Below are 12,597 nucleotides of genomic sequence, written 5' to 3' on the forward strand. Positions count from 1 at the left end.
TTAATTTTACTCTTTTACATAGTTATGCTGTCACAGCAGTTTGATGTTGCAATAGATATGTTTATGTATATGATTTGATAAATTTGTTCCAAAGGAAAACGTGTAAATTCAAATCAGCTCTGACATCCAGCAAAAAGTTTATTTTGCACTTTATTAGCTCCCTTGTTCTGTGAATGACTGATGTCAATGTAAAAAATTTGACTGACTGTTCGAACAGCTGACAAACAGCCAAAAACAGCCAAAGTTGAAGTTTGGCATGACTGTGGCAGCATCAGTTGGTTTGTGTCATGGAGGTTTTCTGTCTCCGCCATTCTCCAGGCCTTATCGGCAATAAGTAGTACAGTAATTCCCCAACCTTTTCGCATATGAAAGTTCAACACATTTAAAATTTGATTTTGGAGACAAAACTACAAGGATTGGGGTGGAGCGTGTCAAGGTTTACACATAAAAAGCATAATTTTATCAGTTAACACAGAATATTGCCTTCAGAATGTACTTGAATAAACACTATGCAAACATGCGAATAGTTTGAAGAATTTGCAGAAGTGCTCACAGTGTGTGACATTTTGTTTTTTTCAGTAGGGGTTTAATGCTGTACTCGTGAATATTTCACTTCTAAAGCCCTGAAACCATCGTCCTCTGCCATGTGGAAAAACCTCACCATCATTTAAGCTAGGGAAAAATTAATCTGTTTTTTTTTTTTTTTTAATCAGATAGGTGTTCAAATGAAATAGTCTACTGATGGCCAATAATTTATGTCAAGGGCACCCATTTGTCCTCAGACAAAACCACCAGCCTTGGGCAAATAATGGACAAAATTTCCCACAGGGTGATGAGATTTTTACACACATATACATGTAGCAAGCCGTTGCTGTATTTTAATGACAGGTTATTAGCTTCCACCATGACGCCCCCCACCCCCCAGCCCCACAACCCCGAGAACAGAAATAGCGTGAGAATCACAAGGTTAGGAATGAAACAATAGCTTGTGTTTCTGACACAATAAAATAAACAAATAAATAAAGCATAATGCAATATGTATATTGGTATTTTCATTAAAGGGGCCTCCGTGGCTCAGTTGGTTAGCGCACTAGCATAATGACCCAGGAGTCTTTCACCAATGCGGTCACTGTGAGTTCAAGTCCAGCTCATGCTGCCTTCCTCTCCGCCCGTACGTGGGAAGGTTTGGCAGCAACCTGCGGATGGTCGTGGGTTTCCCCCCACCATAATGCTGACTGGCGTTGTATAAGTGAAATATTCTTGAGTACAACGTAAAACACCAATCAAATAACTAAATAAATTTTCATTAAAAAAAGGATTTACCAAGGTCTCTCTATCAAGGCCTAGAAACCTTTCAACAAAATTCTAGTATTCCCCAGGATTTCAATAACCAGGTGAACTGTGATGTCACCAGGGTTTCTCCATATTTACACACACACAAGAACAAAGAGTCATGATGAGGGTTTTGGTGTTTATTATCTTCCGTTATCATTTACAATGGGAAACAACTTCATCTGTGCCAAGCCAAGTGTCGACTAGTTTCGGCTTTTGACATATTTCACAAAATATATATATTCACACAGCTAAAATATAAAACAATTTATCTGTATAAATATTACAGTACGACACATTGTACACTTTGTACAGTTGGAGGACATGACAAAAACGACACGCATGCACCGGAGAACGAGTTAGTCCCATTAATAGAACCCCAGCTGAAGCTGAAACACGCATCCTCTCTAAAATGTGAAATGTGTTAGCACACTTTTCCATGGAATCTTTGTGTGGTGAAATGTGTGAGCAATCTTGTCGGCATTTTAATGTGACATGTTAGCACACTTGTGTGTGGCATCTTTTTAATGTGAAATGCATTAGCACACTTGTCTATGGCATTCTTTTTATGTGCAAGCACACTTTTATGTGACATCCTCTCTAAAATGTGAAAGCACACTTTTGTATAGTATCCTCTGTTACTAGTGAAATGGGTTAGCACACTTTTCTAGGACATCCTCTTTAATGTGTATAATGCACGATGGCACACTTTTAAAGTGTAACATCTGTGATCAATCTCAGCTAATGAGTGAAATGAATCAACATCTTTTCTATGAACCATATTGAATGTGAGGAAATACCTTAGGACTCTTTTTCATACTGATGTGCGAAGTGTCTAAACATTTTCCATATGCATCTGTGAAATGCTTTAATGTCTACGAAATATATTGGCACACTTTTCAATACAACATATCACGTGAGAAATTGTTGTAGCACACTTTTCTATACATATCTGTTAATCTATGAAATATTTTGGCACACTTTTCATATGTGCTACCTAATGTGTGAAATGACTTTGCACACCTTTCTGTGGCACCTTACCCAATGTTAAAACATAGTTTGGTTTACATAAACTCAGCATCTTTATTAAGGCTGGATGGAATGAGATATTGAAATAGGTCGAATCAGCTGTTGTGTAGTTTGTAGGCCCACACTGCTAAGATTTTTTTAAGTAAACTAGATATCATCAAAGTCAAGTAGGTTATAATGAAATTGTGGCACAAAGTTTCTGAGTCTTCAACTGCTGAAGTATATGAAACAAACAGCCCAGCAGCTGAATCTGAAGCTGTGCCATATGGAACTGGAAGTGAACTTTGGAAGTCTTTAGTGCTGGAGGCTTGTTAAGTATGAATGATGGATGCCATGGCAACAGCAGATCAGCTAGGGTAACTACGCAGGGGACTGCCTGAGCATAGGTTAACGCTTCATAAAACCAAACAATGTCTGTCAGCAGTTTGAAATTTACATTACGAAGACGAAACAAAAACACGTCTGTAGTACAGTGCTCCATTATGCAGACATACTGTCCTATAGGCACACTGTCATATACCTACAGTATTAATGTGACTATACAGATGTGCATTGCTTCATATGATTAGGTTACATTGTAACACAGACCAATGTTATGGATTGTGCTTTGGAAAAAAAAAAAAAGATACATCTTATGTACATGGATGTCGGCCTTCCCTCAGTAGATAACAAAGCTGTGTTAAAACATAAACCTATTGCATTATTTGAAACCTATGTCACACACATTGTAAAGACTCCTAACATAACGCACATGTGCATTACTCTCAACCTGTAAAACGCACACATTATATATAAAGTGGCCAAGTATAATGCAGATATGCATTATTGTGACCTTGTATCACTCGCATTATACATTAGCATTGAACATGATGAACATGCATTATTATGAACCTGGAGCCCACAAATTACATGGCATCCCAAATAATGCTCACTCACATACATTTGTACACTGTTATGAACAGAGCCACTACTAATCAAATATGCTCAACAAAAATTCACACAAGTGAACACATACAACCATAGGGGGCTTTTCACGAGCTCTTTTAAGTCTAAATCAGCTTTTTTTTTTTTTTTTTACACAAACTCAAAAGGGCGACATCTAAGAATGTCTATATAAATTCATTCAAGCCTTGTAGGAATTTTGGGCCAAAACCTTGTAAAAATTTTGGGCCAAAACAAGCCATTTTTTTCTCATTTCAGTGCTTATGGTCTTGAAAACTTCTTTAAATAATTACCTTTTTTTTCTTAATGTCAGAATATTTCACTTTTCTACTTTATTTGATTTTAAAAATTGTAGAAACTCTTATTAACACATTATGCAAATTAACACCTATATTCTTGATGCATAAAAATTCAGGTCTGTCAAAATTTTTGAATCTCGATTTGATTTTTGCATCTCTTCTTCCGTGTTCAATAAATTGCCTAACTCCAACATGGAGTGTTTCACATAAGAACAAGTCAAACATGGCACCAAAACCTAAATTGCGTAAGTATGGTGAAGCAAAATTACTTGGGAATTTTTGAGACACCGAGCCCCGTGAAATATATTAGCTGTTTGGCTCCTCACAATCCCTCATTTCCACACACAAATACAAATACCAAATCCTCATCCTCTATGAAATCCTCCTTCGTTTGTGAAATCCTCATTCGTATGAAGTCCTGACAACCAGCCACACAACTCTCACCTTTAAATTACATCGATATATCACGTCAACATTACATGAATTACAAACATCGATAAGCACTTTAATTCTACTTTCAAACATGAACAGGTAATAAAATGGAACACTCGTGATCCCACCAAAAACAAAAAAGCACATCAATCCACATTTGCATGAACAGTACAATTGATAAAACGAAAATATCATGATCTCTATGGTTTCATACAAGAAGCACTTTTTGTTTATTCACAGCCTTACGTGGATTGTAAGTATTTCAAATAAGTGTCAAACTTTAACAACTTACATAAGTAACAGTATGACCAATCCACCACTATTTTCTGCATCAGCTACATCAAAAAAAACCTGAGAACTACTTGAAAAGACAATCAAATGTTCGCCGAGTTAACAAAAAAAAAAAATAGATCGTCAAGTCTTACATTGAGGAATCTTACATAAAAAATCATATTCTAAGATATTTGTTCCATGTCAGCCATATGTAATCTAGGGATTGGAAAATGTCTGATAATCAACAAATGACTCCATGTGAGAATGCGACTTTAGCTTTAATGGCGGTCGCTTAGATTACCATGGTTACCATGATTTATAGAGATCAGGATCCACATTCATAAAACTGTAATAATCAGTCACTCTGAGCTTTCCTGATTTCTGTTTAATACAAGGAAATTAATTCTTGTGATGTTTCATGAAATGGAACATAAGAAGTGGTGATACAGTTATCAGTTTTTCACTTACTGTAATTCTTCAACTTTTTCGCATGTTTGCCAGGTGTTTATGCAAGCATATTCTGAAGGCATTGTTCTGTGTGGACTGATAAAGTTGTACTTTTTGTGAAGCCCTGAAATTGACCAATCCAAAATCAAATCATAAGCGTGCATAAACTGCACTGAAAGCTGCTCAGTTCGTGCGAAAAGGAAGGGGAATTAGAGTCACTACAGTGCCTGCTAGGATTTCAACTCCCTAAAAACCACATACACCTTCTCAACTTTTGACACAACAATCCCAATTTTGACTTTTAACATCTCATTATTCCTTAAGTAAGAATTCAATTACCGACACTAAAATCCCACTTCTGACACCAGAAACCGAAATTCTTCTTATGGCACTTAAGTCACACCACGTTACCAACATCACACTTCTGACACCCAAATTTCAACTTTCTTTAGACACAAATTCTGACACAAAATCTTCCGTCTGTAGTGAAGCACAATTTTTACAGGAATGCAAATGTGTATAAATGTAACAGTATGCTACTTGGGTTCTTTTTCAAGAAGATTTTTCAGACGCCCACAAAGATGGCAATTACATGTAGAACACAGAAAAACACGAATATTTCATAAAATAAATGACTAGCACTCCAAAACAATGCCATGCGAGCTAACTTTCATATAACAGACAGTAAAAAAAAGTGAACAGCAGGTCTACCCTTACACACAATCAATTAAAACTGTAAGACTTGAATGCCTAAATTAACATAAGACCCAACAGATTGTTGTATGTGTTATTTTCAAGTTAAAATATTTTACAGTCATAATATGATTTGAAAACATTTTAAATTATTAATTATATAGATGAATAATAATTTTTTTTTTTGAAAAAAAGGTCATATAATTTGAAAATTTTTAAAAAATGGGGAAAATTGCATGGAAAGTAAATGGTATGCTAAAGACTGTAGCAAAATTGCACATAGTTTAAGCTAAAGAAAAAATTCTGAACGCCAGGAAAAGCTTATTATGCCATGAATGTATATTTTAACATTACACTGACTATAATGGTGATGGTCTCCACAGCAAAGCGTCATGACATGTCCTTATTACATTACTGTCTCTTGACAGTTCGGAAACCTGTCCTAACAACACAAACAAAATGATCTGCACCAAAAAAAAAAAACAATTTGTGATATATAGAGCAAACCTGGTTTTATCATACAGATTCTTTGTGAAAGACAACATCCATTTTTCCACTACCGATACCGTGTGGTTTGACTAGACCGGCCAGCTCTTCATTATTATTAACATTCATTATCCCAGAAAAACATTTCATGGCAATGTTCAGTGTTAACAAAAGACCACAATTTCGCTCCTAATCCCATCTTATTTCAGATAATGTGTGTCATTCACAGCTTGGCATTTTATACTAAATGTCCTTCTGTGACCAACATACCCTGCCTTACTGGCTGGGAAATTTCAAGTCACACATTGTTTCTGAAGGAACCACTTGGATTGAGCCAGCCATAGTACTACAAATGAGAACAGCAATGAAGAGCTGTAGACTGAAATGACGAATCCTTGGAGAGGACACTGGATTCCTGGGATTTCTCTGTCAACCTTCAAACAGCTCTTCAGGTCCATCGTTAACTTGCATTTTAGAAAGAATCTTCATGATTTTAGAGTTAAAGAAATCACACTCTGCATTTTAATGCTTTTAGCACCTCGCCAAAGTCTCTCAACACTTCACATCTTACAACAGCATTGATCTCACGCGACAGTATCACCCTGATCAGAGGTCTGTCACGGGTGATTTTGTGTAAATGTCTTGTAAAGGTTTTTTTCTTCTCACCAGGGCTGAGCTGGAATGCTGCAGCCAATCATCTCCACAATTCTGAGACTTAACAACTTTATTTTTTCATGTGATCCAGTGAAATGATGTGTCACACGAAACTGAAATGTAGCGCAGTACACCTCTCACATCACTTGGTTGTACAAATTACAACAGCTCTTCAGGGTGCACTGGTGGAGCATCCGTAGCTGCACCCAGGAACATGAGGGTTGCCTCCCTTAGCTGACATCATTCTGGTTCGTGTCTGCTTGCTTCCTTGTTTTTTGGCAATGATTATGTCATGACTGGTAGCACTATGACTACTGCCCCTCGAGAGCCAGCTTGAGGGAGCTCATCAATCACTCTGCCAACAGGTAGCGTTGATGATCCAAAATATGGCAAGTGGGTCACCTCATGTTGAAATGTGGTAAGTGGGCTACCCTGTGCCAAAATATGGCAAGTGGGCTGCCTTGTGCCAAAATGTGGTAAGTGGGCCGCCCTGTGCCAAAATGTGGTAAGTGGGCCGCCTTGTGCCAAACTGTGGCAAGTGGGCTGCCTCATACCAACATGTGGCACATCCAGGACAATGAGGTATCCAAAGGGACTTGCCTGAGATCCACCTGACCGTGTGACCAGCACAACAACAACAACATCAACAACACAAATGTGTTAATGTACAGTTAAGACTAGAAATATTCTTCGTAAAGTTTTGGATCCTCTAAGAATGGCCTTGGGATTTTGAAAGAACCATCTTCTGTAATTTTCTGCAGCCTGAAAAAGAAGAGAAATAGAAAAAACACATGTACTGTGCAACTGTGAAGAATAAGACTTATTTCATTTCCTGACTGTTGCTTACCATAACAGAAGACGTACATCATACAGAGTAAAAACAGAGCAGTGACGACAGTGTAATAGATGGCATATGGCCACATGTAACCGGTGAAATGCGGCCTTTTGTCAATTTACCTCAGTTTGGGTTTATTATGTAAATGCCTCCATGCCATACTCAACAATTTGTCACTAAGACAATTACAGGCATAATCCTTCAATGAAGACGTTACATTTAAACTATTTTTTCTTTTTTTTTGGCATAGACATATGGGATATGCAATGTTCTCAACGATTGGTGTACACATCCCGTTAACACTGCCCGCATTTACGGTGGTGTTCAACACAACTCATTAGGCTGAGCATGTCAGACTAGTAAAACTGGACTTTCTCCAGTGGTTGTTACAAAATGCTTGTTAACTAAGGATTAGTTCAAATTACTCACTGTTGGAGGAAGGCTTTGTTGAACATGTTAAATGGGGGAATTTCAGTTAGATCCATTGGCCTAAAATAAGAAAAGATGAACATGAACATCACACTACAGTTTACAATTCCTGCCGGAGTGTTATCCTTATGAACTTATGTTCACTTCAATTTGTTCACAGTATATCAACAATCCATGACTTTAACACATATGTATGGCCTACTAAACAAATCAAGGCTTCTGCCACATATTCCATTCTTGAGTCTACCATGCCACTTCTAACATCTCATTTCTGCCTGGAAATGTTCCACCCTCATACTATCATCCCACTTCTGACATCAACATCCAACTTGTAACACCTCCTTCTAACACCAAAACCCAACTCCTAACGCTAAACATGCCACTTCTGACACCGTCAAACCACTTCTGACATCCCATATCTGCCACCTCAATTCCACTCCTGACACCTGACACCATCATCCCCCAACATTTTATTTCTTACAAGCATATATTCCACTTGAGATACAAACATACCACTCCTATACTACCATACCACTTCTAATGCTAGCATACAACTCCTGATACTACCATGCCACTTTGGCCATCAACTTACAATTTGTGACACCTATATCTTCCTACTTGACTCCTGATACTAAATATGCCACTTCTGACACCTCATTTTTTCCATCTACATTCCACTCCTGTTACCATCTTCCCCACAACATTAAAACATTTCTCACACACACATATTCCACCTGTGATACTGCCATACCACTCCTGATACTACCATACCACTCCTGATACTACCACTACCATACCACTCCTGATACTACCACTGCCATACCACTCCTGATACTGCCATACCACTCTTGATACTGCCATACCACTCCTGATACTGCCATACCACTCTTGATACTACCACTGCCATACCACTCCTGATACTGCCATACCACTCTTGATACTACCACTGCAATACCACTCCTGATACTACCATACCACTCCTGATACTACCATACCACTCCTGATACTACCACTGCCATACCACTCCTGATACTACCACTGCAATACCATTCCTACTACCACTGCAATACCACTCCTGATACTACCACTGCCATACCACTCCTGATACTGCCATACCACTCCTGATACTACCATACCACTCCTGGTACTACCATACCACTCTTGATACTACCATACCACTTCTGATACTGCCATACCACTCTTGACACTACCACTGCAATACCACTCCTGATACTACCATACCACTCCTGATACTGCCATACCACTCTTGATACTACCACTGCAATACCACTCCTGATACTACCATACCACTCCTGATACTACCACTGCAATACCACTCCTGATACTACCACTGCAATACCATTCCTACTACCACTGCAATACCACTCCTGATACTACCACTGCCATACCACTCCTGATACTGCCATACCACTCCTGATACTACCATACCACTCCTGATACTACCACTGCCATACCACTCCTGATACTACCATATCCATATACTACATATCCTATTTCTGCCAGGGGACTCTGTGGCTCAGTTGGTTAGCACGTTTTTGCAGCGTAATGACCCAGGAGCCTCTCACCAAGGCAGTCGCTGTGAGTTCAAGTCCAGCTCATGCTGGCTTCCTCCCTGGTCGAAAGTGGGAAAGTCTGCCAGCAATCTGCAGGTGGTTGTGGGTTTCCCTCGGGCCATGCCCGGTTTCCTCCCACTATAATGCTGGATGCCGTCGTGTAAGTGAAATATTCTTGAGTACGGCGTAAAACACCAATGAAATAAATAAATAAATAAATATTTCTGCCAACGAAATTTCACCAAGACTATAATTCCAAGACTGATACACACATCCCACTTCAGTGAAGAAAATCACACTTCTGATACTATCTTCCCATCAACACCAACATTCTATTTCTGATTACCACATTCCAATTCTGCCAGCCACATTCCACCCCTTATATCATCCTAAAGCTTCGGGCATCATCAACCCATTTCTAACTTGGATATTTCACTCCTAATATCATCCTCTCCTTCTGAGCTAAAAAAAAAAAAAAAAGTTACTTCTTATATCAACATCCCAACCCCATGCTACATTTTACTCGAAACAGAATTCCACCTTCTGGTAAAATGTACCACATCTGAAACCAAAACTTTGTTCGCCTACCAGACCCAAGTTCCAGCACCAAGATAAACTTACTCTGGTTGCTCCCGACGTCTCTTAGGTTTTCGTCTACACAGAATCACGCAAACGACAGTGATGATGCTGATGAGAACAACAGCTCCTGCTGCGCTTACCACAGCTATGATCATTTCCGACAGCCCTTCTTCTGTTGTCTCTTGGACTGAAAAGTGAATATAAGTCCAATTGTTTTCAAGTCTTATATCTTATAACTTACTACTGTAAATTGACAAACATGTTACTTCATCAAAGTCACGCTAAAAGTATAGCATGATTTACCCTATCAGTATAGTACACCACTCATATTATATACCGGTTTCACAACTGCGTTACTTACTCATTTTCAAATATTAGTGCAAATTTCCTTCATAAGGTGCTATTCATATGGTACAAACATCTATTTTAAACATCAAACTGCTCAAATTTTCAACCCATTTTAACCTTATCATGAAATATGTATCATATTAAATAATAATTATTCTTCCTGGACTACATGTTTTGCTCCCATTTGAAACACAAAACAAAGCAACATCTGAGAAGGTCGCAAGGAAGAAACAGAAAGAAACAGACCATTTTAGATCAACTCTCCCCAAACAGGTATATTTAAACTCTGATAATGTCAGTCATCCTGTATCAGGTTCATTTATATTTTACATATACTGCAAAGGCTTATTAAATAATTTTTTGTTTGAATGGTTTTGTAACTAATTAACTGATCTCCTTCAGAAAATAAGGTATTATTATCATTATTATTAACGAAGTTTCAAATAAAAACATGTTTCTTTTAAAAAAGTCTCCAAGGTAATTAACCCTGACATTAATTGAAATATTCACACCTGGTCAAGGTGTAGCCAGGCATTTAACTGACCTTTTCTCCGACAAACAACTTCATCACTGCTCCAAGAGCCATTGGCCAAACAGGTGAGAACGTGAGGCTCGCCGGTGTCATTTAAACAGGTGTACTCTACCACATCATTCTCCTTCAAACCTGTGAAGTTTTTCGTGGCATTCTCCATGTCTGGGGGAAAGTCACACCGTGTCACTAGTAGCAAAAACAGGTCACAATTATGGGATTATATTTTCTATTCAACATCAGTCACAATAAAAACAAAGCTCAGGCACTCATTGTTCTTCCAATCAAAAATGTTAACATTTCCAACTTCAGTTCAATACACATATAATATGTAACATGCTTCTTATCTTGCAATTCTACAAAAATGTGAACATTTGAGTCAGGCCAATTGCAAAAATGAATTGCTGGCTGGACTATATGACTTTGATTGTAAAAATATAAACTATAGCAAAAAACATGATACTGTAAGATATAATAAACTTTCAGCATAGACAGTAAACCCACGGCAGTGGTAGTTGGCAAATAGTCGCACACAACTGGTGAAATAGAGTCCTCCTGTCAATTTACCTCAGCAGGAACTTTTTTCTAACTATTTATATAAATTCTTAAATAGCAGCAAATTACACATTCCCTTAGCGCCATGGTTTGAAGAGAACTAGGAACAAAAACATTTAGTGATGTTTAGCTGTAATTTTCCCCTAGCATCATGGTTTGAGGAGAAGTAGGAACAAAAACATTTAGTGATGTTTAGTTGTAATTTTCTCCTAGCGCCATGGTTTGGGGAGAATTAGGAACAAAAACATTTAGTGATGTTTAGTTGTAATTTTCCCCTAGCACCATGGTTTGAGGAGAACTAGGAACAAAAACATTTAGTGATGTTTAGTTGTAATTTTCCCCTAGCACCATGGTTTGAGGAGAACTAGGAACAAAAACATTTAGTGATGTTTAGTTGTAGTTTTCCCCTAGCGCCATGGTTTTCAGGAGAATTAGGAACAAAAACATTTAGTGATGTTTAGTTGTAATTTTCCCCTAGCACCATGGTTTGAGGAGAACTAGGAACAAAAACATTTAGTGATGTTTAGTTGTAATTTTCCCCTAGCACCATGGTTTGGGGAGAACTAGGAACAAAAACATTTAGTGATGTTTAGTTGTAATTTTCCCCTAGCACCATGGTCTGAGGAGAATTAGGAACAAAAACATTTAGTGATGTTTAGCTGTAATTTTCCCCTAGCACCATGGTTTGAGGAGAACTAGGAACAAAAACATTTAGTGATGTTTAGTTGTAATTTTCCCCTAGTGCCATAGTTTGAAGAGAATTAAAAACAAAAACATTTAGTGATGTTTAGTTGTAATTTTCCCCTAGCACCATGGTTTGGGGAGAATTAGAAACAAAAACATTTAGTGATATTTAGTTGTAATTTTCCCCTAGCACCATGGTTTGGGGAGAACTAGGAACAAAAACATTTAGTGATGTTTAGCTGTAATTTTCCCCTAGCGCCATGGTCTGAGGAGAATTAAAAACAAAAACATTTAGTGATGTTTAGCTGTAATTTTCCCCTAGCGCCATGGTTTGAGGAGAATTAGGAACAAAAACATTTAGTGATGTTTAGTTGTAATTTTCCCCTAGCGCCATGGTCTGAGGAGAACTAGGAACAAAAACATTTAGTGATGTTTAGTTGTAATTCTCCACTAGCACCATGGTTTGAGTGTAATTTT

At 37.9% G+C, this 12,597-nt stretch overlaps 1 protein-coding gene across 1 annotated transcript in view; it reads right to left on the minus strand.

The window, feature by feature from the left end:
- Positions 1-1,375: 1,375 nt before the first annotated feature.
- The window catches only part of LOC135480310 (protein mesh-like), a 99,961-nt gene continuing 88,739 nt past the window's right edge, over positions 1,376-12,597 (minus strand). The window contains exons 15-18 of the mRNA XM_064760120.1: positions 10,897-11,070; positions 10,047-10,191; positions 7,852-7,911; positions 1,376-7,349 (exon numbers count right to left, since the gene is read on the minus strand). Coding sequence (XP_064616190.1) covers positions 7,265-7,349; positions 7,852-7,911; positions 10,047-10,191; positions 10,897-11,070 — 464 coding nt within the window. The 3' untranslated portion in view covers positions 1,376-7,264. The remainder of the gene's footprint in view (positions 7,350-7,851; positions 7,912-10,046; positions 10,192-10,896; positions 11,071-12,597) is intronic.

This window comes from Liolophura sinensis, chromosome 13 (assembly GCF_032854445.1).
Source record: "Liolophura sinensis isolate JHLJ2023 chromosome 13, CUHK_Ljap_v2, whole genome shotgun sequence".
Lineage (NCBI taxonomy): Eukaryota > Metazoa > Mollusca > Polyplacophora > Chitonida > Chitonidae > Liolophura > Liolophura sinensis.